A 26,747-nucleotide genomic window follows, 5' to 3' on the forward strand; every position below is an offset into this window, starting at 1 on the left:
CGTTAGGCCCAGGAAAGGGGGGGGGCACGTATGGTGTGCCAGGGTGAGCTGTGCCACAGGCTCAACCTTGGAGGCTTTCCAGCGGCTCCCACGCCCCAAAACCGGCGTCCTAAACCAGCTTTTGCTGCCTGAGGTGAGCTGGGGCCCAGCACCGGTACGGGTGGACCCCGAGCTGCCCAGCAGGAGCGGGCCGGGCCCGCCAGGGGACGCCGCGGGGCGGCGGAGCGGGGCCGGGGGCGGGGGCGGGCGGCTCCTGGGGGCGGTGCGGGGCCGGGCAGGGCCGGGCCGAGCCGAGCCGGGCCGGGCCGGGGCAGGGCAGAGCAGCGGGCAGCGGCGGGGCCGGGCAGAGCCCCGCGGGGAGGCGGCGGGAGGGGAACGGCGCCGGCAGCCCGGGGACCCGCCGCGGCCCCGAGCCCGCAGGCCGGGCAAGATGTGGCGGCGCTGGGAAGCGGGCTGGGACGAGAAGAGGGAGCTGCAGGAGCTCAACTCCCGGCTGCGGCTCTTCGTGGGCCGGGTGCGGGAGCTGGAGGAGGAGAACCGCTTCCTGGCGCGGGAGCTGGCCGAGCTGCGGCAGCAGGAGCTGGTGGGGCTCCGGGTGCCCGAGCAGGAGCTGGGCTGGCTGCGGGTGCAGCTGGAGGAGCTGAGCCGGGCGAAGCTGGAAGCGGAGCTGGAGCGGGACGGGCTGCGGCGGGAGCTGGCCGAGCTGCGGCTGCTGGGCGCAGAGGTGCTGGAGGCGCGGCGCCGCCTGGAGCCGGAGCTGGCCGGGCAGCGGGAGCTGCTGCAGAGGCTGCGGGGCGACTGCGTGGCCCTGGAGGAGCTGCTGCTGCAGCTGCAGGTCGAGCACGGGCAGCTGGCCGAGCGGCAGCGGCGGGAGGCGGTGGAGATGCGGGAGCTGCGGCTTGACCTGGCCGCCCTGCCGCCCCCCTTGTCCGCGCTGAGCCTGGAGGAGCTGGAGGAGACCTACGAGATGGTGCTCGGCCAGAGCTGCCGGGAGACCCTGCTGCGCTACCAGGAGCAGATCCGGGCGCTGCAGGAGCAGGAGGCGCAGCGCAGCCGGGAGGACCTGGAGCTGCTGCGGGAGGAGGGCCGGCAGTGCCGCCAGCACCTGGAGGAGCTCCGGCGGCAGGGCCAGGAGCTGGTCGGGCTGCAGGAGCGGCTGGAGGAGGAGCTGCTGGCCGGGCAGGACCGCCACAGCGCCGAGGTGGAGGAGTACGAGGTACCGTGGCGGGACCCGGCCCCTTCGCTGCTCCCCCGGGGTCTCCTCCTGCTCTCCCGCTCGCTTTTTGCTTTAGGTCCCGGCCCCTGGTGGGATGTGAGCCCTGGAGCCCCCTAACCCCTGCAGCAGGATTTCCCCGGGCTGGAAGAGGAGGTGGCCCAGCAAGAGCTGGCTGCTGCCAAGCCCATCCCTGGGGGCTGCAGGGAGCCCCCTGCCCTGCTTTAGGGAGAGCCCGCTGCGAAGGGTGGGGGGCCGCAGGGTGACGGTGACCCAGAGGAGACCCGCTGGTGACAGGTGCTCCCCTCCCGACGTGCCCTCGCCAAGTTCCAAGAGTTGGCTCGCAGCCTTGCCAGGGCCCTGCTCAGGTTGACGCTGGGATGGACGAGCCACGTCCCTGGGCGGTGGGACATGGAGCTTCCCTTCTGCCCGGAGACTTGAGGCTGACCTGTTGGGATCAGAGAAAGGATCCAAATTTACTTTCTGCTTTACATGCACTTCTGGACGTAGAGAAATGCTAGTAGTCCACGCTGTAGTTGAGAAAAGTTAGTCTTTTGAAGACAGGAAGATTTGTTACAGTGCAACAAATTAAAGCTGTGTGGGAATTGTTTGGAGATAAAACTTTAATGTTGTAGATAACTGGTAGCTGTTGCAGGTGGATTTTGGTGGTTTTAAACAGAGTTGTCATAGCGTCTGTAGCTGAGGATTTGTTTGCAGTCAGAATAACATTTGGCAGCACATATAATCACCCTGTGTGCATGAACTGATCAGCAGATGCCAGGACAACAAAATATCAGTTCATCAGATTTAGGGCAGAGAGCACATATTAGATCATCCAGACCATCGATCCATTTCCCGAGGGCAACATTTCTTTTGTTCATTGCTAGACCTTTTACTAACACTCTGCTGGAGCTCCTTGTTTGTCCGAACCCCGTGTGTTCGCGGTCCCGTTGGGTCGAACAGCCGTGGCAGGTCATGGAGGTGCTGGCCAGTGGGCGAGGACTGGGACCTGCTGCGGGTCTGCTTTTTGTACGCTACTAGTTTGTTTGCAAGTTGTGTAGCTTGCAGATTGCTGTGAACTGATGCAAATTAGGCATGTAAGAAGTAATCAGAAATGCTTTTAACTTTAATTTTTTTTCATTTTTGACAGGATAGTTTATTCTTCCAGTCACGTATACAAACTCTTCCAAAGCTTTAGAAGTTGTATGTAAATCTCTCACTAATTAAATCTATCTATTGGTCAAAGCCAGGTGAAAATGTAAAGAGGAAAAAGAACATTTTTAACCTTTTTTTTAGGATCATAAGTTTATGTAAATATACATATACCTACTAATATTTAGTTATTCTGATTTCCAAAATATGTTCTCTTTGCTATCTATATTTGTTATTAGTGATTTAAAATGAAAACGTCACTGACCTTTAATCATCGTTGCTTGAACTTAAAGCCTTTATATACAGTGTTATTTTAAAAGGAGCATTTAGTATCACTCGTTATCCACACTACAAATTTTTCTTCTAGAACCAGTCGGACTGGGTGTATTCAGATGCCCAACTCTTTCTTTAAACTCAGGTGTTTTTATACCAGTGTGTTGTCTCTGTATCTGCTTGCATTTTTAAAGAATTTTATAGAGAAGACCAAGTGGAGACAGTGCAACACATTTTAGAAGTCAGATAATCAAAATCAATGTATGCCCTGCAGTTGTTTTGTTTCAATACTCAAAACTGGATTGTAATTTTGCTACTAAGATGATAAACTCCTGTCTTTTCAGGAGTGTTACTCTCAGGAGCATCTGGCATGCTTTGTATTTTTACAGGAACAATAGCTAGTAAGTAATAAATAGTAATAAAAGAAAAAACAACAGTGCTTTGATATCCAACTTGAAAACATATGAGCTGTCTCATCTTTATATATATGGATAGATAAAAATATTTGAATTGTAGTGAAAATGACACCATAAGGTTTAAAACTTCTGAACAGTTCCTTATCTAAACTGCCTGGTTTCTAATGGAAAAGGTCTTTTCCAATGGCAAATCTGTTGTATGTGAGAAGGAAAAAGCCTTTCATTCACATCCAGTGAGGAAAAAAAAAGAGAATGTGTAGAAGTAACTTTTTCAGGTTTTATTCTTGTGATCAAAGCTTTTTTTTTTGCCTTTTTTTCCCTGTCGTTGCTTCTTTTATTGGCAGAAGTATATTTAGCATGGATTTCAAGCTACTCTTTAAAGAGCATCTATTCTGTGGTTATTTATTGGGAAGTGTCACATAGAAATGATATGTATGTACAGATTTTAGTCAAGTGATTATTGTCCATTGCAGCTGCAATAGCAAGTAGATTTATTCATACTTTCCATACATCATCCAGTCGCCTTATATGTCCGTCCTTGTCTCCTGCCCCATCCCTATCCTCGCTAAGGCTTTTAGCAATGTTAAATAGAAATATGTGCTTGGAGTTATAACTCAGCTGAACCCTGCAGGCCGTAAATCACGCATTGTTTGGAACATTTTCACTCATCCTGGATGCCGAGGGATGAAGTCAGTAGATCTTTTATGTCTTACTTCCATAATTTTAGCTGTGTGCTCTGACAATACTCACGCAAAAGCTCCCAGTGATCTGAGTGCCAGTTCTCATATGGAGTGACAGGAGAAGGAAGCCCCGTATTTTTCAGATGCAAAAAGAGGCCACAGCTCATCCTGCTGCTTTGGGAAGAGGCAGAAATTCCTCATTAATTCAGTGGGTTTAGGATTAGTTCCCGTGTCAGTGATGCTGGGTGCTCCAGAGAAGAAAACATTTTGTCAAATTAACATATAATATCAATATTTTATGTGCATTTTTTTGTGTGTACCAGTTTCTAGCCAGCTAAGCAGAGAGTGTCAGTTCCTCCCCTTACTGAGCCCCTGAGTGAGTTGTGGGATTGGTGAACTGTACCAGATGGAAAGGGCTGGAGTTTGAAACCCTGGTTTCATTCCCTCAGTAGGTACAGTTTGGACACCCCAAGTACATTCTTTTCCTGCCACTGCCCTTCTAAAATTTTCCCACTGCTGACTGGAAAGGGACATCTGAAGGATGAGTATCACGTATGTTCAGTTGTTCGGTCCTGGTAGGACCTCACCAGGACTTGGAGGACAGTTCATGTAGATGAGAAACAAATCTTTGCAAGTTAATCCCTTTGAGGAAACTCCAGTGTGAAGCAAACATGGCTGCAACAATACAGATTACCTTTGACAAAATGGAAGTTGGTCAGCTTGCAGCCTCCCAAACTTCATACACCTTTTAGCATGCTTGGAAGCAGTACGTAAGACCAATTGTCCTCTGCATCATGTTTAAACATAAGGGAAGGCCAGGCGGTGGCTGTCTGCCATCCAGTCTATACAATGTCTGCTCCTGCTGGAATGAATTCCTTCGGAGCTGTTGCACAGTTGGCTAAGGTATGTAGCCCCTTATGGTAATCATTAGGACACTGTATTTAACTCAAACTTCTGGATCCCATGTGGGTAGAATCTTGGTGGTTTTTCAAAGTCAGACCTTTGGGGTGAGGAACCAAAGTTCCTATGCCTTAAGCACAGGCATGCCTATCCCCAGTCTTTTGGAATTGCACCCTTAGTCCAGCATACAGACTCTCTGTATAGGTTCTCCTGGGGCTTCGGCAACACCTATGCATTGTGAAGCTCTTTTTAACATATGCATGCAGATGTACATTTTAGTCTCTGTTTAATGGGGAGGCAACAAATGCCCAAATCACTTCTTGTATCAGAGCTCTTACCACCTTTGGTAGTCGGTCCCACAGAGATGCAGTCTTTCTTGTCTTTTGGTCCTTTTGTTGACTCTTTTGGTTCTGGCAACATCTTCTCCGTTCTTTTTTGATAGCCTTTTCCTTCTAAAAGCAGGGCCTGGCACTTTTCTTCCCTTCTCATCTTGAGATTTTCCATTGTGTCAGTTCTTGAATAGGCCTGTTGCCTCAGAGCTGCTGAAGGTCAGTGGTTCTGCTTGCCATCATGCACGACCACACAGGGCGTTACCTCCACTGCAGGCTGGATGAGTCTGGGGATGGTTGATGGTATTGTTTTAGATATTATTTGCTATTATTAGCTGCAGATATTATTTGTCTTCTGACATTAAAAAAAAAAAAAAAAAGGAGTTTAACATACACTGAAGACTGTAGGCAAGGTTTGTCACATCACCTAAGTTTAATACCCAAGCATCAGTGTAATTGTATAGCAACAGCTGCAAATGAAGATGAATGTGTTATAGAGATGTACCTACATGTCTGTGAAGATACAGGCAGCTTCCTTCATAAAGCTTTCTTTTTGCTTAAACTTTTAAAAAAGGCCATTAATGTTGGCAATGCCAGCACTTCGCATTCTTAATTCTTAAACCTTACTTCTGCCGAGAGTGTATCATAGTGGCATTAACCAGAGTGGGGAGTCCCCTGCTGTATCTTTGTTTTTATGCTGTTGCTCACGCTGTGATACTTGAACACTTGATGCATAAAAGTGAAGTATTTTGAATTTTTGAAAACTAGACCACTAGTGTCTTGATTTTGCAGTTTGTATTGCAAAGGATTTGTTAAGATGCATCTAATATATGCTGTCATGAATTCCTCTTCAGTGTTGTACGTGTGTATGAGATTTTGTTCAGTAAGTGGCAGTTTGGTGTTCCTGCCTAGTGCAACGTGCTGTGAACCAAATGGAGTCAGGCCTTTGCTGAGATATCCTTTCTGTCTTCCTAGCTCCCAGAACAAGGTGTGATCTATAGCATTTCTGTTAGCATCAGTCTGCTGGCTGAGGAGGACAGATTTGAGTTAGTAGATTATATCCGTAGCAAGGAAACAATTAAGAATCACACTGAGCAGCTAACATCAATACTTTGAGTTCTGAGTCTGCACTGAACAAGCTCCTTTCAATTATGAGAGGAGGGTTTATTTTCTGGAGATGGGAGTTTGCCCTTCATGTGAGATGTAACACCAGTGATTAGAGTACTCGTGTCCTGCAGTGTTTTTTCAAGAGGAGTCACTTGCCTTGGTCTAAATCAAATCTTAATGTTCTGTTGAATAAGTCTTCGCTGCTTTTTCTGTCGGGTGCAGTTACCCAGTATTTAAAGTTCCATTTAGTGTTTTAGAGTGTGTTCAAATTTAGATCAGTTTGGATCCTTTTTCTGCTTATCAGCTTCTGCCTCCATTTTCAAACTTGTTAAAGGAGGGTGGACAGGTTTTTCATTAGTCCTACTCTCATCATTTATAGTCATCATGTAAAGGTGCAAAGTTATTTTTAGGTATCAAGATGAAAATGAGTAATCCCTTCTATGTCTTCTGAGTAGCAGTCAGGAGAATGTTGGGTGGTTTATGAAGCAGGCATCCAAGTACTGTAGAAAACCAGACTGGAAGGAACCTCTGAAGGTTCATCCTTTACCTCCTAGGCACTATGAATATCTCCAGATACTTGAATCCAAAGACTGGCTTGGGTACACATGTCTATGGACCTCAAAATACTAACAAAGAGAAATCAGCCAGGTTGTCTTAACAAAGAAATTGCCAAAATTCCTGATCTCAAGTATGATTTAAACGCGTATACCTAAGCTCTTAAAATGATAAAATAAATCACATTCAAGTCGCATTTATAAAGCAGTGTATTTAGTGTACAGGGCATTTGAATGGGTTTTGCTTAAGTATTCAACTAGCTTCAAAAGGCATAAAGTGAAATCTTAGCATAAAATTCTGCTTTAATAATAATGTATATGGGGAGGTCACAGAGTTGATTTGTTCTGTTTTTTGAAGTGATGGAATATGTTGATTTATTGCTCTCTCAGAGTTTGTTTTTGTTTTGTTTAATTAAAACTTAAGTTATTAGGCATGCAAGTGTGACGGATGTTGAAGTTCATTCAAAACTAAAAATCAATATTTCTGTTTAGCGGATAATCGACGCCCTAGAAGAAGAAAAGCAGATCCTGACCATGTCGATCACAGACTACCTGAAGGACTATCAAGAACTACTGCAAGTGAAAGCCGGCCTCATCCTTGAAATTGAAACTTACAGGTAAGAGTTGCAGTCACACTCAATTGTCTAATCGGAGGTAATTTAAATCCCAGATATGGGAGTCCCACTCATCTTTCCAGCATTTAAAATACCAGCAGTTAACTTTAGAACCTCAGATCTAGACTCCTTGTATGTATTCTAATTTTGTTAGAACAGAGTGAATGGATCCCTGGTAGCAGTTTTTAGCTTGCCATTGGCTTGTTCTGTGATATGGTTACCGTGCCATTTTGTGCTTGATTGTGCAAGCAAGATGACACCCCTTCAGGAGGCTGTTAATACCTGTGAAGTTGTCTGAGGTCTTTGGAAAAACTTGTAAGAATAGTAAAATATTATTTGTTAGTAACACTGATAGGCATTACTAGTGTGCAGAAGTGAATGGAATTTGATCCCTTGAGCAAAACTAACTCTTGTAGTAACCCATTCTATTCTGCTGTCTGTAGAACATGTTAGAGAAGCCAATATAAACTACGGGAATCCTTTTGTACCTTTGTACAAATATATTGGTATGTAAGAAACCTTCTTATTCCTGATCAAGTTGATGTGAATTGTTGATGCTGTATTTGATTACGAGCTGAGGAGCCAATATCTCAAAATTGCAATCAGTAAAACGTGAGGCGGTGTAGCTGCCATCTGTCAACTTACACAGCACACTTCATCATTTAAATATGTCATCTACTGGCCACTTGCAGCATCAATGTCGGTAGTGAGTTTCCCATTCTTGTTTTGTTTCAATCGCAGAATAGCGGGAAGATCACAGAAAAGTCTGTTTACTAAATCCTGGCTTTCTATATCCTTGGTTTCTTAGGGAAATATGTTCGGGTCAAGAATGAGATATTAACAACCAACTTTTCTGCTAATAAATCCTCAGTACTGTATGTGTGTATTTATATATATACATTTATATATATATATATATATATATATATATACACACATATATATAACCACTTAGTAGCTATGCAGCTGAAAAGCCAGAGTATTTCTCCTGTCTGAACAGTCATGATGTATTGGTTGGCACGTGGCATAAAATTGATTCAGAAGGCTAAGAAAAACAAAACCAAAAACATATGGATTGGAGGTAGATACTTTTATTTTAAAGATCGTGTTCTGTTCTATAACTTGCACAATATCTTAAATTTCATGGAGCTATTGATCTTCAAAAAGAGAGAAGTGCAATTCTTACTGAGCTAAGTAATAATTTGCAAACATTTAATGTCTTTCCTATCCTTTTTTTTTATCCTATCCTTTATCCTAAATACTTTTCTATCCTTTTTAAGGAAGTATGCCTCAGTCATTAGCTCTTTTATATAGTGTGCATTTTTCATATTCAACCTGCGTAAATGTTTAATTGTATTTTAATTGTAATTATTGTATAATAGAAAATTTGAGGAGCTTACAATAGTAACTTCTGAATAGCTTGGTAACAAACTAGAGAGCAAAAGATGTCTGTAGTCCATCAAAAAGTAAAAAGAGTCCCTGCAAGGTGCTTTGAGTATTGTATGCTGTGATGCACAGCCCCAGGCTGGCTCCTGGAAGGGATGCAATCACAAGCAGCGTGTGGGACAAGTTCTTTGCTATAAATTGGTGAGGAATGGTACCTGGATGTTTTGTTGGTGGAGTGGGATCGCAGTGATCCTTGGAAAGCCAGTAGTGTCTACAGCATCACTAGTGGGAGAGGCAGACTCTGGAAAAGGTAGCCAATAGTGATCCTTATCTGTGTGCATTCTGTTACTTTTGCCAAAAAATATGATTTGTCTAAACTTAATCCCATTTGTGATGTTGACTACTTCTGGTTTCACTTAAACTTTCCCCTTTTGGTTTATTCATCTGCAAAATGGGCTTAGCACTTTCACAATAACAGAAGTTTCAGAATTGATTCAATGATTAGTATTCAGCCAGAATTGGGAATGATAATGCCCAGATGTTTAGCTGTTTTGACACATTCTTAGTGAATAAGTGAACCATCAGTGTTTCGGCTTTGCCTTGAAAGCCTAGGAAATTCTGGAACTTCTCCAGAGGTTTTATCACTGATTATCTGAACATTATTGGTTTGTCTAAGGATTTCCAGCCCTTGATAACAGAGAACAATCCATCTGCAGCATGTGGTTGTTGCCCAGTTGAGATGCTTTCTCAACGTGTAGGGTTTCTTCATCTGTTTGTAGTGAATGTAACTGGTATCACTGATAGTCTTGGCAAGGCAGACTTCAGTGGACAAATGAGTATCTATCCACTGGACAAGATCTGGAGATGAATACAGAGAAATGGGCAGTTCAGATCAGAAAAACAAACAAACAAAAAACACAAAAAAACTAATGCTTGCAAACAAAATTCTTCTAAAATCTCAGAAGCTGGAAAGCATTTTTTTATTTGTTTTACACGTATGCAGTTTTACCTTTTTTGTTTGTTTGTTTTGTTTTCCTCCCCTCACTTAAGAAAATAATGCCTTCCCTACTGGATGGCCTTTATCAGCTCTGCTGTCAGAGGGTAAAAGCATGGATCCAGTTAGTAAGCTGCTTAGTAAGACAATTCTGGAGTGCTGATCTGTACTTTGAAATCCAGTCTTTCTGCCAGGCCTTTTAATCTGTGATACCCATGGCACATGAAACCAGCTTCCATTCATTTTCACATATACCCCTGCTTATGCGTATTGGAAACGAAAGGCACCTATTCAGGCTCAATTCAACATCCTGAACTTTCCATTGAGAAGTTTCCATAAAGGTTTAGGCAGTTCCTTGCTTCTTGGCATTATAGGTCAAGGGTGTGGTGTCTGGTCTACTTTTTGGAGCTGTCTTTGTACCTCCCACCTATATTTTCCCTTTGTTTTACAACTCCTACAGGTCCCTTTTTAAAGCTAGTTCTTTCCATTAGTCAGTGCTGCTTCTGAACTGGCAAGAAGGTTCCCTGTTGCAAGGAACACCCTTCCCCAAGGACCAAGTGTACTTCCTCTAGGGTTCTGCTCAGACTTTCTGCTCTGGGCGCTGAGGCCCACTCAGGAAGTGAAATCTTGTATGGTTTTATAAAGTTATACCACATGGAAATATTCATTCCCAATCCTTTTTCTCCAATGCTTAGTAAATGTTTATCAAGCGCCTTTTGATTTTGGTCTGTGTTCTTGGAAACCTGCAAAACCACAACTACTTAAACTATTCTGAGTTTTATTTCCAGAAAGAAGCGGTGAACTATTCACTGTTTAAGACTCTAAAATTAAAAGCAGATAGAAAACCAGCTTAAGATTTCTCCCTAAATCTCCCTAAACTGTATTGTTGTTGAAATATTTTATTTTGAAATCTTAGTGTCACACAAATGTTCTGTTCTAGGCTATCACCCTGCATTTTGGAGCAGTGGAGCCTACAAAGCATGTTTTTTTGGTCATGGTCATTGTCAAGACTTCCCAAAAAAAAAAACTTGTCAGGCCTACTTTCCAATCTTTCTTAGGGTGGTTTCCTCCATCAACACTTCTTCTGAACCTTTCCAATCCTACCTCTCATGAAATCATCGCCAACATTAAGGCCTCCTCAGCTCTTCACCATAGCTTCTCCAGTCACTTGCATTACTGTCTGTTTACAACTTGTGCCATCCAATACCTTGTATTTGTCTTTGTTTTCTTTCCTGGAGAATATTCTGAGCCTTTCATGTCCAAGGATTTTCATGTGCAGTCAATCACCTGATATTCTTCACACAGTCCTTGTTCTCTCATCCCACGATGGAAATGAGATGTGTGGGATTGGCCTTTACCCCCTAAAAATGCTTCCCTCATTCCATTTCCCAGAGAGTGGTTTTTTTGTTTGTTTTTCTCCACTCCTTCTCAAATACCTGGGGTGGAGAGGATGAGTTTTTGTGGCCTGTTGGCTAACTACCCCTATCTCAGGTTTCTGTAACCGTTTCTGTAACTGAGACAGAGCAAGCTATTGCTGTTGTGAATGACCACAATAACATTTGCGTGGCATCATTTTACATTTGGTAACTGCTTTCTTCCCACCCCAGCCAGTTTATCTCATCCACCTGCTCTCCTGGACTAATTTTTTATCATCCAGCACACAGCAGGTCTTTAGGTTGGCCACCATGTAGCTGCTTACCTTAGATAAATGGTATTAATAATGAGACGAGTTAAAGGTGCAGTTGTAGTATTTTCTGTCAACGCTTAAACTAAGTCTTAGCACAGCGTGGATATGTCTCATGTGGGGTCTGACTTCAAGGAAGTGGCTGGCAGTTATTTTTTAGAAGAGTGCTGCTTGGAAGAATTTGTTGTTGTTGTTATTACTGTAAATACTTAGAAGTTTATACAGTTAAGATTAATCTATTATTCAGGTTTAAAATAAGGTTTAAACAGTCCTTACCACAAAGAGCTTATGACTTAAAGTTAGTATTAAGAAGATATGCAAAGGAACAGAGAAGCAAAATGCCCTGCATAAACTAAAGCAATGGTGAAGCTGATGAACAGAACCTGACTTTGCTGGCTTCCCAACAAGTGCTCAGCACATTGCACTGCAGTTTCTTATGCTGGCTTATTAAATTAAAGTCAGTTTAATATTTTCTTGTTTACCTGGTAAACTTGAAGAAATGCATTATGAACTGTGTACAGTAGAACACTGTCCAGTTTTAGAGAGGTTTCATGAAGTTTTGCCTTTCATTTTCAATTACAACATATTTTCAGTAGTAATATTTCAGCTCCAGCTTTTCTGTGTGCTGTTGCCCTTTGCCATATACAGTTACCTCTTGGAACTTATTTTTAGTGACTTCATACGTTGCTGCAGCAACTGAACAACTGTTGTTTTAACAGCAGCCAGAAATCCTTAGTCAAACTACCCACATTCCTAGTTTCCTTCATCATGCTTAACGCTTTCATTGCCAGCTCCTTGGTACTGTTCTGTAATGCCACCAACTTTTCTAGCAAGTCTTTCAGAACAAATTTTTTGGCATCCATTAACTTCATCAGATAAGATGTTTGCTCTTGGGAACGTTCTCTAGAAGTGCTGAAGTGATTTAATTCCTAGCAAGCCTCTCTTGACATGCACAAAGACAAGTTGCTTTTACTTTGGTTTTACCTAATAAAGGATGTCCTAGAGTTGAATTGACCAACAAACTACAAGTAAAAGCGTTCATCTGAGCCTGTTCAAGGGGGAAAGTAGCCTGTAAATAATGTTAGGTAATTGTAATCTGTCTTTTCTTCTGAATCTAGGCAAATTCATGGTTGCAAAGAACAAAATTGCAAATGATCTTTGCTGGTGCAGCATCACCCTACTGGATCTAGGAGCAGTCAGAAACCAAAAGAAGCATACAATGTCCAAAGTGATTAGTCATGTCATGTAAAATCTACAGGTGTCTAATCTAAAATGTCTGCATTATTCATTTTTCTAGAAATACCCAGCAAATGTGTTTATCCCAAAATCTTCACGTACTTTCAGCTCCCCCCAGGGAGTCAGAAGCCTCAGCTATCAGAGTCCTCCAGCCTCCCTCTTGACAACTTTCACGTTGCGGCTCTGTGTTATCAGTGCAAACCATCTGGCATTTCCAAAACTGGAAATGATGAAACAGTTACCTCAGCAGTGGAAGCGACTATAAGAACACCGGAGTACCATGCTGATTATTGCATTCAGTTGCATATTTAAAGAACCTGCCGTAGGATTTTTAGGCTGCTGCACCACAACGCAGCAGTTTAGCACTATTTCAGGGTATAGCATAGCTCATACCTCAGCAAAAGTGGAAAAGGGACACTTGTTTTTTTCCTCTTTTCTTGAAGAGCAGCTGGAACATCTTCATGTCAGACTGTACAAGCATATGGGTAGCAGGAGTGAAGAAAGCACACACAGATTTCCAGAGAATTTACCAGGAATTCTGACATCCAGTCTTATCAGACCACCATATCTAACAATTCCAGGACTGAATAAGATGTCACCCAGGCATCTATTTTTTGTACTTGGTAAATGGAAGAAGACAATTCTATTTTTATAGGGCAGTTTGGTAATTACAGAGAATGGACTTAGTCCTTTTTCCCCCAAGGCGACATAAGTATGTTGTGTGTCTGTATGAATTTTCTTAATGTAGAACAGTTAATTCTGAAAATGTTCTGCCCCTCAGCTTTGCTAATATCTCTGGGAAATGTACCTCTGGAGTATTTTCCACTGCTGTAGAAAGAAGAAAATGGAGGGTAGCAAGTTATTTAGGAATTGAGCGAGGCTGTGGCTGCTGTCAGGTTGTTCTTGAGGGGAGGTGTTGCCTTTGCTCCTGCATGCTGTATAGGGAACAATGTTTGGCATAAAGGTAGGATAGCAATAGATTGGGTGCAGTGTCTCCCAGAACAGATGATGTGTGCCAGCAGCACAGAAGAGGCAACCTAACGGTTCCCTTTCTGTGAGTTAGCACACTGAAAGTAGGTAATAGGCAAAACTAGGGAGCAGATTATCAGCAGTTGTTCCCTGCTGGATCTTTTATCCAAGCTCTTTTGCTTGTAATGATATAATCTCCATAAAAGTAAACAATTTAGTTTGTCCTGTCCATTTCTGAAAAAGTGCACCTGAGCTAATATGATGTCTGGGTTGGTCAACATGAGGAAGCCTTGACCACAAGGCTTGTGGAAGTGGCAGCTTCCTGGAACTGTTAGAGAGGTGCAGCAGCAAACAAATAGATGGAAGGCTGATGAACACAGGAGACAAAGAGAGGTGCCACTAAAAGAAACCGAGCAGTTTCTATCACAACTTTTTTTTCCAAGTTCTGTGCTGTAAAATATGTTGTGTTGATTTCAGATAGAATAAGATCAAAGAATAGTTACTTCAATGCAATTTAAAACTGTAAGCTGTTTCCTCCAGCACTAGCCAGCATTTGACAGCAGTAGTAATACTTTTCTTCCCTTTTCATTTGGAGAGGATAGAAATTAGAAATCCTGGGTGTAGCAGTTCCCTTATATATCATCTGCACCACTTTTAGTACTATATTACCAGCAGGAAAGCTCCTGATTATTTACTTGCTAATATTTTCTCATCTTTGCCTTTTCTTTATAAAACACTTCCATGTGTTTCTCTGAAAAAGCTTTACTGAATATTTGCTAAGTTTTATTTGGCTTCATTTTTTTCCTAGCTCTCTTATAAGACCATCATTCTGGAAAATTTTGCAAGCTTCTGTGATTCCATAGTGGAAATTGGTGGATCTTGCCCATGTCAAGAAGTAGTATATTGACTAATTTGGAAGTTTTAACGTAAAACTGTATGGTTTCTTTGCAATAACCTACTGTAAGATTATTGTATTGTTCTGAAGAATTGGACTCAGTAAACTAAGAATCTGGAAGAAGCTAAAGATTTCTCATTCCCGCTGATAAAAATATGGGATGTGAAAAACACTCAGGATCTGACCTACCTGCAGAATAATTATTTCAGTTTCTAAGACTTATACATTTTAAATATTATGATTATTCTTCCCAATATTTGATGGAATGCATTCTATGTGTTTTGCAGAGCTTTGTTGGAAGGGGAGAGCAACCAGTGGATTATTACATGGAGAGATCAGCTTGCAGGGCAATTGTCTCAAGGTAAAAAATTACTATTAAAAATGAAAGTTGAATGAAATTAAATATAACTGGAAACTATTGCATTATGGTGTTTCTGAAGCATATGTCTTACCAGTGTACAGCAAAGTGAATATTGAGTCAGTTTTGAGTTTCAGTATTTTAAATCAACATAGTGCTATGCTATATGAGATAATTTATAAAATCATGAATCAGGTGGAAAAGGTAAGCAGGAAGTGATGTTTTGTAGCTCTAATAGAAAAATAGCTCTAAAAGCAAAGCTTTTGGATGCACGTAGCTCTGAAGAGAGTTTTGAAGTATGGAGCAAGAGGTATTTAACAAAACTTAGCTAAAACCTTGGCATTCATTATCACGAGATATTGTGAGTGTTAATAAGTTTGCGTGGATTTAAAGAGATCTTTAAACAGAGTAACGAAAGAAAAATCCAAGACTTACTAAACATAAAGATACCATTTCTATCTTAGGAGCTGCAAATCTCTGGAGGCTGTGAGAGTATACCAGGGAAGTATCACTATTTACTTGCCCTGTTCTTATACTCTTCCCTATGTATCTACTGTTGGTCACTGAAAACAGGACACTAGATGACAGGACACGATATGGACCTTTGATCTGACTGTGATGGCCACTCTCCACTCTCATGAATTAGTCTAGATAATACGCCTGAGTTTTATCTTAAGTGTTATCTTAAAATCATCAGACTATCATAGGCAGTAGTCCCAGAAGAGGCTTGAAGGCTGTATCTGTAGCAGCAAATTAAACAGAGTCGGGCCTAGGCCGAAACACTCGCATACGTTTGCATGTGGTGTTAAATTGTTAGCAGTGCCCCGGCACAGTTTGATCTGGACTAGCTGGTCCTTTTGCAGACAATGCTCAGGTGTGTTCAGTGGTTACCGCAGGCCAGGATGCACTACAAAAGTCAGAGCAGATGTGGCTAGCTTTTTAGGAATAGTAAATTTGAGTCAGTCTTAGAGCCAGGCAATGCTTCCTGGTCCATTTTATTAGCTTGCACAGATATGGCCTAAGAGGTTCTTTATTACTCTCTTTTGTTGTAGTTTGTTGTATCTTGTGGCAACAGAGAGTTGTATTTGTGTTGTCAATTTCTGCAGATATGCCATTCGTTCTTCATAGAAACTGAACAGCTTCAGGCCACTCTGACTAACAAAGCAAAAAAAAAAAAAAAGCCTGGGATATTAGCAGACATTGTTTAATAAGAAGTTTTAAATGTAAACGAACCTTAATATGAATTTGAAATGTGTAATTCTTAAGTAAATATCATAAAAACCAGTAGATTACAAAACATAAAATTAGCAAGCACTTGCAACTTAGTAAAAAGCTTTGCTTTCAGCTTTAATATATTTTATACATAGACATAATTATCATGCAAAACCTACAGGAATGCCTTGCCAAAGTTTGACAGAAAATGAAGAGGCATTGTTTCTTTCAGAATTCTAATATTACATTTCCTAGTTCTCTATATTTTATATTCTTTTTAGATACAAGCCATTATTTTAATGTTTGGTCACCTATACTCTTTTTGCAGATATTATAAACACTTCATATAACTACACAGATATTTACTCTGCTTATCAAGAAAGAAATAAAAATCAAGCTTCACCAGCTATCAGGATCACTGATACAAGGTATAGAATACCTGCAGCAAGTATAAGCAGTTCTGCACACTATTCAGCTCAATCAACACAGGCTGGATCACAGACATCAGCGAGTGGAAAAGCTTTTGGAAGAGATGTACTTGGTTCAATGTATCGCCCTTCGACAACTGTTAGAACGGATGAAAGGATTGTGACAGATCACAAAGAATTAAGAGCGTTTACTCCATCCTACAGCAGCTGGAGAAACACTGAGATGCAGCAAAAGACAATACCAGAAAGAAAGAAAACAGAAGTTACAGCTTCATCCACAGTATCTTTTTCAAAACAATCAGCACACACTGAAAGATCAGACAAGGACAACAAAGCTGACAAAAAGCCAGAGATTACTGAAAATATAAGAACAAAGCCAAGCTTCACTAAATTTCCAATTTATGAGCTGAATACCAATTTTAAACCATCTACATATGAAGAAACCATAACCGAAACTCGGGCCACGGTTAAAGAAAAAAGAGAAGGTAGCAAACCAACTGAGGAAAAAATATCTCTGCTGAAAGAAAAAGATAAGCTGGAGAAACAAACAAAGGAGGAGAAAAAGAAGACAGATGAGAAGACTTTCGTACAAGAAAGAAGTGCTGATTTTGGAAGGAAGACTGAGACAAAAACAGGGGTAGAACAGAGAAAATATGTCCGTGAGGAAGTCATTAATCAGAAGGTAACAGGGGCTGATAGTTCTAATGCAAGAACTCTGAAAAGCGAATCAACCAAAAAAGATACAGACGTATCCAGAAGCAAAGATGTCATTGAGATACCCATCACTCTTGAAACGCCTGCTCCTGACAAAGTATCTCAGAAGAATAAAGAAGACATAAGGTTTCAAGGTTTTAAAACTTCCACAGATGACCATGTAACCAAGCCTGCTGAAATTCACAAAGTCAATGTTACAGAATCTAGTCTGAAAGATGAAGAGAGAATTAGTGACAGAAGTCATAAAACGGGAACTCTGTCAACTGAAAATATTGCAGAAAATATTGTTGCTGACATTCTTAAAAGTTTTACACAGTCTTCTAGTTCCCAAATATCAACAGACACAAAAGTCACCTATTTCAATAAGCAAGAACAACCAGATGATGGGAAAATAAAGACTAAGACCACAGTGCAATCTCGCGTTCAGGAAAAGATAGATATTTCTGATGAAGCTGACCTAGGAAGTCTTTCAAACCAGGATGTTAGAAAAGTGATTCGAGAGGGCATTGAGGGAACTCCCTCCAAACAGAAGATAGAAGATATAGTACATCAGGGCCTGAAAGGAAGTGAGGGCAAAAAGAATTTGTCTGTTAATGTAGAGATTGTAGAGGAACCACTAGATTACGCCACTGATGAAAGGACTGATTTTTCAACACCCTTTGAAGTAGAAGAAGTGGAAGATACATTCCCTGAGAGAGAGAAGCGCTATGGTGATGAGGAACAAACCGTAACATTTACACATGAAGATCTTAAAAAGAAGAAACAACGCCACGAGAGCTTCACTCATGTGGAGGAAGTCACCGAGGAAGATGACTCACCTATTGAACAAAAATATTTTGTATCTGTTCCCGATGATCATCCTATTATTAATGAAAAAGACGATGACTCAGTATATGGGCAAATACATATAGAAGAAGAATCAACTATTAAGTATTCTTGGCAAGATGAATTCTTGCAAGGCACACAAAGTAAGAGGGATGAAGTTGTAAGCTCTACGGAAGAAACATATCGAGTGGTAGGAGAGGAAGCAAGTGCCCATATTTTAAAAACAGAGCATCCCAAAGCCGGAACATCCCATGTTGAATCTGTTGTTATTGAAAAAGAAATAAAAATACCCCAAGAATTTCAGACTTCAATAAAGGGTCTTTTATCAAAGGAAACTAAGGACCCTAAACATCACTTGAAGGAAGCTTTGGAGCAGTTGGAAGGCAGTCTCCCAGAAAGTGTGAAAGAAGAGCTGTCTGCATTAACAAAAGAAAATCAAGCTGACTCTAGTAGCTTAGAATTTGATATCAAAAAAGTTGACAAAACAGATGAGGGAGGCTCGGTGACAATTGTTGCTGAAGTCAATCTATCTCAGACCCTTAATGCTGATGAGTTTGATGTAGCTCAGCTTGGTGAAGTAATTGCAGGTGAGAGGGAGAAGACAAGATTGCACTCTGTGAAAAAAGAGAGCTCAGAGAGAGTTGTTGATGGTAAAAGCGATATAGAAATAGATGTTTCTTCACGTAGTGATAAATACACTCCTTTGGCTGATCAAGAAGTCTACAGTTCATCCACAGTGAGGAGGAGTGGTGGCACAGGCTATCATACCACTCAAAAAGTTACTTATGATGGTTCAGTTTTGGAAACTGCAGATTTTGGAGAAGTCTCCCACTCACCAGAATCAACTGATGAGAGCAAATCCATCAGGCGTATTAGAGTTGGTCCAACAGAAGTCCAGAGATTTGAGCAGATCATATATGAACAGCCTGGTTCTGAAACATTCGGGCTCAGTGCTACGGAAGATGTTGTTCAGACAGAAGGCTCATCAGAGATGAGCCGGTCTGTGAGGCATTTTAAGCTGGGTCCTAAAGAAATCCAAACCACAGAAGAAGTAATTTTTAGAAGCCCCAGTACTACAACTATTGAAGAGATTGATTCTGGAAATATTTCCCAGCAGAAGTTTTCATCAGATTTCAGCAGGTCCACAAGACAGGTTACAGTAGGATCAAGGCAAGTAACTGAAGAAATGTCTTTTGGAGAGCCTGTTTCAGGCTCCCTGGAGCTCAATAGCTCGGAGAATCTTTCTCAGACAGAAGGGTCTGTGGATGTCAGATCAGCAAGGCACTTCAGATTAGGTCCAAAAGAGATTCATACAGAACAAGTTATCTTTGAAGGACCAATCTCTGGTAAAGTGGAGGTCAGTGACGCCAGAGACTTCTCACAGACAGAAAGTTCAGTGAGACACATTCAGTTAGGTCCCAAAGAGTTTATGACAGCTGAAAAAATCATCTACCAGGGCCCCATCACTGAGCACATAGAAATCAGTGAAGTGGGAGACGGAACTCTTTCAGAAGGCTCGGTAAAGCATTTTAGACTAGGTCAGACAGGAGTTAAAACCACTGAGCGTATCATATATCAGGGCTCCCTTTCTGAAATCCCAGAGTTTATTAATAAAGGAGGACATCTTTCAGAGACTGAAGGTAGTTCAGATATCAATACATCTTTCAGGCATGTTAAAATAAGTCCTGGGGAAACTCACACTGAGCAAATAGTTTTTACAAGACCCATTTCTGAAACACTGGAAGATCTTTCACATACAGAAGAGTCATCTGAGAGCGGTAGGTCCGTAAAGCATTTTAAAGTAGGATCCAAAGAAACATCTTTTACTTTTCAAATGGATGTTCCCAATATGGGTGGAGCATCTACAGTGGCAAGTGGGGAACAGCAAGCAACGATGCTCATATCTAATAAGCAAGACCCTTCTTTTAATCAGTCACAGATTACAGTTGAAAGTGACCACACTGTAGAAAATGAAAGTAAAAGAAGTGGTTATATTCTCTCCAGTTTTTCCCAAGGTCATGGTGAAAAGGTAGTGGAGGAGTCTGCTTTTGATAAAACTGTACAATTGCAAAGAATGGTAGACCAAAGGTCAGTTATTTCAGATGAAAAGAAAGTTGCTCTTCTCTATCTGGACCATGAGGAGGAAGATGATGATGAGAATGATGGACAGTGGTTCTGAAAGGACACTTTAATGAAGTCTACTTGGTAATTTGCTTATACAGGTTGTGATTATCCCTTTTTTTTTTTTTAAACAGGAAAAAAAAGGGATGGGGAGACATTCAATCTGTTTAGATACTAATAGTGGACTGAGAAGTATTGAATCTTAAGCCTTTGCCTATTCAGTACACTTTTTACTTTACTGGAAATTTTATTTTTGGGAGAAATCATGCTGTTAATGTGTTTTTCCCCAGATGTGTTTCCAGTGACTTGAGATTTTTCCACCTGTAGAGACAGAAATTTACTAGTGGGGAATTGAAAGGATTGTAATTTTGTTTGTTTTATAGCAGGTTAATTAACAAGTGTGTATTTGAATAGGATTTTTCAGTTTTTGAATACTATATTCTTCTTGGTTACTAAAATATTCAACAATTCTCTCTTAAGCTACTAACCACAAATATAAGAGGTCATAAGACTAATGAAAGTGGTAGGTAGCTGGTTTTGAGTTCCATTTCTGTGTACTTGTATGCGATACCTAATGAAATCATTGTAAGATAAGATAAAATTACTACATCTATAACTAAAAAAAATTCTTAGAGTGAAACTATGCACAGCAAGAAATGACAAAAATGGTGTTATTTGTATAGCTACAATGTAATGCAAAAAACAAAAACAAAAAACAAGAGGTAACGCTGAAGCAAGAATTTCTCGTGATACTCCTAGTGAGAAATACTGATTTTATGGTTGCAGAGTACATTTAATATTTTTGAAAAATCCAATTTAAAAAATAAGCTAGATAGTATTTCCACTGATGTAAGGAGAAGAACTCTTTACAGCTTCAGTGTCTACACAAATTAACAACATCAAGTTATTTTGCAGTATATTGGTTACCTTGACACGAGGTATTGCTAAGGATAAGAGCGAAGTGTTAAACATTACATAGTGCATAATTTCATAACAGTGGAATTAGCTGATACGTTTTCCGTTCTGAAGAAAAAATGTAAAAATTATATTGATCACGTCTATGATCATCACGTGTCAGGTAATTTCCAGATAATCCTTTCTTTGTTTACAAATGAGATGTCCTTTTTTTCGTAGCCCAACCTGAGATTTTAATTCCCCCCCCACTTTTTTTTTTCCTTTTTATGGTTATAACACTTTTCTCAGGCCAAAGTTGGTTTCTACTTAAACCATTTGAAAATAGGCTAATTCACTTGGATTGCACATGGGTTAAGTGAAGGATATAATTCAGTTTTACGATTGCAATTCAGTGACTTCAAAGTCCGGATCGGAAGCCAGAACCAGTAACTGTACTGAACTGTGCAGTGATAGCAGAAACAAAAATAGCAGCGAAAATATTTTTGTCACTGGGGTAAGAAGATACGATACTGGACACATACAAGAAATATGAATCATAGAGAAATGAAAAGCTGCTATATTTGCTATATTCACATGCACACACGCACATTCACTCACTCACTCTCTCACACTTTCTCTGCAGAGCATACACACCCGTATCCGGATGGCTGTGGTGTGCCGGTCTGGTAGTCTCAGAATTATTTTCCTGTGGTTCTGTAAACATAGTTCTGTGTGTGCTAACCCAGATTAGAATCTAGTGAAACTATCTTAGTCTGGCATGGATATTCACTTTTCAGATTCTTTAATATTAACAGAAGCTAGATTTTTCGAAACTGACTGCTACTTTATAATATGAATGTAAATGCAAAGCTAAGGAGAAGCTACATGCTGACTGACATATCATTCTGTTCCAGATATGGGACAGATTAATCGTTGTGTGCCTTAGTAACTAAATTTAAAGCTGTATAAAGTATATTTAAGCTGTTATCAGTGTTCCAAAGACAAACTCAGGAGGTTTGTCTGCATTACAAAGTTTTCTGTATATTTTCCTGGCTTTATATAAATGCAACAGCACAAGTGCCAGTGTTGGTTAGGATTGGATATTTTTTCAGTTACATATTATGAAATCATTTGTTGAAATTGGCTGTGTAACACACAGCTGGAAAACGAATAGGAAACTGAGGTGTGTAGGAGCACTAAAGGCATGTATGCTGAGCTTATTTATACCATTCACTGTGTAATAATAATAATATTTTTTAAAATTATTCATACGTGCTTATAAAAGATCCTGTGCTTCTATTTATAAATAGGATGTTATTAATTGTCATACTTCTAATATCATCCTATACTTTTGTTTCCTTAGCTGACCATCTACTTTTTAAAAATGGTAACATGTTTATTTTAATAATATCATATAAACCAGAATTTTCCAGCTAGATGCATAACCGTAAGCAAGCAAATTCTGTACTTCAGGTAGTAAATAACTAAATAAAGAAATGAGTCAGGTCTATAATAAGCAACAGAGTTTAAAAAAAAAAAAATAATAATAATAAAAAGTGTTAATATTCTCAAAGTTTGATTCTAACCTATAACTTAAACATTTACTGTAAAATAAATCTAAGAATATCTGCAGAGAATGTATTTTGTAATCAACAAAAAGCTACTTATAAGGTCAATCCTATTTATTGATACCTTGTGGAAGCTTTGACAGACATTCTCCTTAAGAACAACTCTACCAACACTCCATTGTGTTTATCTTCACCTGCGCAGCAGATTATGTCAACTGAAGGAATAAGTCAGTAAGGAGCATATGAATCACAAAACAAGGTGTCTCTAGTATTGCAGGAGGGGGAAAAAAAAAAAAAAGTATTTCCATTGAGGCAATAACACCTCTTTAAAAATTCCTATTAACATCACTGTCAGGTATAGTAGATTATACCAAGATATAGTACTAGTTTGATTGTCTGGAGAGACAAATTTCTTCAGTGTACTTTCTTTAGTTCCATTTAAGATCAGGATTTTAGTGAGCTGTTGGAAAGTTAGTTTAGTCTAGGGAATTGTCAATGTACATTAGCATAACATTTGAATACATGCACAGTTCCTTTGCAAGAATACTTTCAGGCTGTGAAAACAAAGAAATCTTATACCTATGAAGAAACATGTATGGATGGTATAAGTTTTAAAAACTTTTATATAAGCAGCCAATTTTCCATTTAGCTCTCATTAATCTGTGACATTTTGACACCATGACAGCTTTTGGATAACACTACCTCCAGGCAACGAAACGTAGTTAGGTAGACAATCACATCCTGCAAGCCTAATAGTTACATTTGCAGAATCAGGGCCATAGGTTACTAGTAAGAGCAAATATACCTTACTGTGTAATGTACTAACTCACCCTATATAATCACTTTCTGCATAAGTATTATAACATGGCTGAAAGGATTGGTGATATAACCTCGGTCAGCATGCGCTTCTGAAGCTTGCTTATATAAGCTGTGCTTTTCATTAAATACAAAAAAGAATTTTTATGCTGTTCGGATTAGGAAAAAAGCTTTTAAAATAATAATTACTAATTTGGGGGGTAAAAACTATGTATTTATATGCTGAAATAGATCAGGAGTGGGGGCACTCTTTTCTAAATGTGTAAACCACTGGTCTAGGAATCAAATCTAGAAAGATGTGTGAGAGATCTAGAACTCTGTATTGACTGTTTGTGAATAGCAGGTGTTTAAAAAGACGGTAAGAATGTTGAAACTGGGTTGTTGATGTCAGCTGTATGAGACTGCAGGCAGCTTGTGTTTTGGTTACTTGCAATGAAACTGCATTTTTGTGGTGGTATAAGCTTTGTGATTTTACACTTTTTCACTCTTGAGTATTAAACAATCAAAATCAATGGAGATGTTTCTGTTTCTTCCTGTCTGATATTTTTAAGGCTGCATTGCCCCCCCCCAAAAAAAAAAAAAAGGAATTTGCATTTATAAATATCTTGTTCTAAGGTCTCTCAGACTGATGAGTTCATTTCAGTCCAAAGAACGAATATAATTTTTATTTCCAGCAAAGCCATTCCTCTTTCACATCAATAATAGAAAGGATGGGAAAACATAGCATATTCTTTATAGCAACTACACATAACATGGGGGGACAAGCAGCGGTTCTTGAGTTCAACAGCTGGTAGCAGGAGAGGAAGAGGCTAAAACAACACAGAAAATGGAAATCGTAGAGTTTCCAGCTTTATAACTTGACCAAGTACTAACTTTTACCCTTTTCCAGCAAAAGAAAATCTTTTTATGCATGCTTAGACTTTTAATGGCGAAGAGATGTGTGTTTTTGTTTTAGTTTGCTAGTTTGTTGTGTTTTTTTTTTTTTACAGTACCACTCTATATGCTCTAAAGCTTATCTTTCTCTTTAGCCACATACTTTAATTGTAATGAAGTAAAATATTAGGCCTTTAACTCAGTTTTATGTTGACAGAAGAAATGGGTCATAATGAATTTTGTGTGTGTGAAAGTGAGATTTTGTTAAGAGATCAGCTAGTTTTATCCCATTGAAAAAAATCCATGGTTCTCCATTTCTCCAAAAACATGAAAAAAGTATCTGAAGTTAGTGACAAAACACAGCATATTTTGAAGATGGTTAAAAGATCAGCAGCATAGTTTCCGTTGAAACTGGCCTCCGTCAGAAATATGTTTTCAGCGTTCATCTACGAAGTTAAGAGGTATTGCTGCTTAAACCGTCAGTTAGGAAGATCTGATTTCTCTGAAACTTGAAGCGTGGCTCTGAATAGCAAGGAATGGCTCTCATGGTGGATTGGTGTTGATACACTAGTTAAGATTTCTTTTCAGTTTCCTGTTTTTGACACACTTGTCAGTTGTGATGACACTTCAAAGATGCAATGAAGATAGGGTGTTAAATTCTATAAAGGAGTACTTGAAATTAAATGAGGAAAAAAAAGGTATTTATTCATACTCCAAATTTTGAACAGTTTAAAAGGTGAAACTGACTTTTTTTTCCCTGTAACAAAACACGAGCACAACAGAGAGCAACATGCCCAGCACATGAGGAAAGGTTTTTTGCAGCTAGGAAAAACTCTGTTTTTTGAATGGTGCTAACTTCAGCAGCCTTTATTATCTCAGTTTATCACAAACCATGATACTGTTTTTATTTTTCATTCCTAAATCATGCTGTGAATTTGCTGTGGTAGGGATTTACAGCTGGAGTCAAGCCTAAAGACTCTTTTTTTTTTTTTTTTCAAGTGAGAAAGTTATGAGATGCTGAATGCTGATACTAGGCAGAATTTGCTTCGGGTTTTATAGATTTGATAGGAAAAACTATATGCTTGAACCAAAATGCCTCTGAAAGGATAAAATTTCTACTTTCCATTTAGTTTTATAGTTCATCCTACAATAAAAAAAGTGCCTTGAATAGATCAGAAAACTAAAGGTATAGAAGAAGGTAATAAGTTGATTTGAAGTCCAGAGGCAGCTATGTCTGCCTGAATTTTACTTTGATTTTACTTCTTCTGTACTGAATTTCAGTGCATTTTCTTTTTCTTTTTTTTTTTACAAAAGGAGGTAGAAAGACAGTGACTAATATTTTGAAAAGACAAAGTGTAAGACATATGCTTATTTGCATTAATTTTTCCTATACTTACCTATGCAAGCAGTCTCTCCTCAAAGAAATTAATTTTTATTCAGTATTTCATGCAAAGAAGGGACATTGGGTCTTCATGATGAATAAGAGAAATGGAACAAATACAGTCACCTTTGTTAAGAAAGAAAAGCCTGTCTTGTACTGGCCTTGTTTCCTGATATTAATGTTGTGCCTAGGGACAATAGTCGGAAGGAGACTCATGGTGGGTTGGTGCTGTCAGTGGGTTGGTCTGTCTGATTCAACCTCTGTTTTGTCAGCATTTTTGTGACTCTGAAGATGGAATAGATTATAGTTAATTATGAGGTCCACGTTGTTGCTATTTTAATTTTGTAATATTTACAAATGCTGCAGAGAGGGTATGCTTGCAAGATACTCATACGTTTCACATAACTCCGTAAAAAAAAAAAAAAAAGCACATTCTCTGTGTAATTGGAAACATGCTTTTGCCTTTTTTTTTTTTAAGGCCATAATTTTGCCTTAATTTTTATTTAGTGGTGTTGCATCATCCTGTCAAAACAATGAGCTGCTGTATGACCAACTCTGTCACTATTTGCTGTTATCACTAAAGCAGAGCAGTTAGCCAAAAGAGTTACTGAATTTCTTCATATGAATTAGGAATGAAGCTGAAGGTGAAGATATTTGCTTCTGATTTTGCACTTGCTGCTTTGATTAATCAGGAAGGTGGCACATGATCAAATCTTTTCAGACGATGACTGTTAGACCAATGACACGTCTCACATTTAGCTGAGGAAAAAGTCTGAAGAGTTCACTATCTGAACTGCTGCCCTGGGAACTTTCCAACAGTTTGACTCATCTGTCTTCTCCTGCAGGCATTTTGTGACCGTTGTGCCTAAATATCTCTGAGAAGTGCAAAGGAATAGATTCTAATAAGATGCAAAAAATGCTCAGCTGAGAAGAGATCTAATTAAAAACTCACTCTGAATATAAGTCAGCAGTTTCTTGAATTTCTCTCAATCTTTTTCTCATTGTGGATGCAAAATGAGATTTATAACTGAAGGCACTGCACCATATAATTCAACAATATATGTTTCTTGGACTGTCACTGGAGTAAACATTGATAAGGTAGATCAGGTTCTGTTTAGCAAGGGTTTTTAATGAAAGCTTAACAGAACTTTTCTA

The 26,747-nt window shown here is 39.8% G+C and overlaps 1 protein-coding gene across 1 annotated transcript; it reads left to right on the forward strand.

Annotated features, from left to right (window-relative positions):
* Nucleotides 1–305: 305 nt before the first annotated feature.
* Nucleotides 306–23,900, forward strand: SYNM (synemin). Its single transcript, XM_040569651.1, has 4 exons — nt 306–1,216; nt 7,117–7,241; nt 14,690–14,763; nt 16,301–23,900. Exons 1-4 carry the CDS (start codon nt 431–433, stop codon nt 20,116–20,118), a joined length of 4,803 nt encoding a protein of 1,600 aa, XP_040425585.1. The 5' UTR covers nt 306–430; the 3' UTR covers nt 20,119–23,900.
* The last annotated feature ends 2,847 nt before the right edge of the window (nt 23,901–26,747 follow it).

This window comes from Cygnus olor, chromosome 11 (genome assembly GCF_009769625.2).
Source record: "Cygnus olor isolate bCygOlo1 chromosome 11, bCygOlo1.pri.v2, whole genome shotgun sequence".
Lineage (NCBI taxonomy): Eukaryota > Metazoa > Chordata > Aves > Anseriformes > Anatidae > Cygnus > Cygnus olor.

Excerpts from the sequence above, each read along its gene's own strand:
- SYNM (XM_040569651.1), top strand. The coding sequence starts at position 431 with ATGTGGCGGCGCTGGGAAGCGGGCTGGGACGAGAAGAGGGAGCTGCAG. Across the intron at positions 1,217-7,116 it reads CCGAGGTGGAGGAGTACGAG|CGGATAATCGACGCCCTAGA; the intron begins GTACCGTGGCGG and ends ATTTCTGTTTAG. Across the intron at positions 7,242-14,689 it reads CTTGAAATTGAAACTTACAG|AGCTTTGTTGGAAGGGGAGA; the intron begins GTAAGAGTTGCA and ends TGTGTTTTGCAG.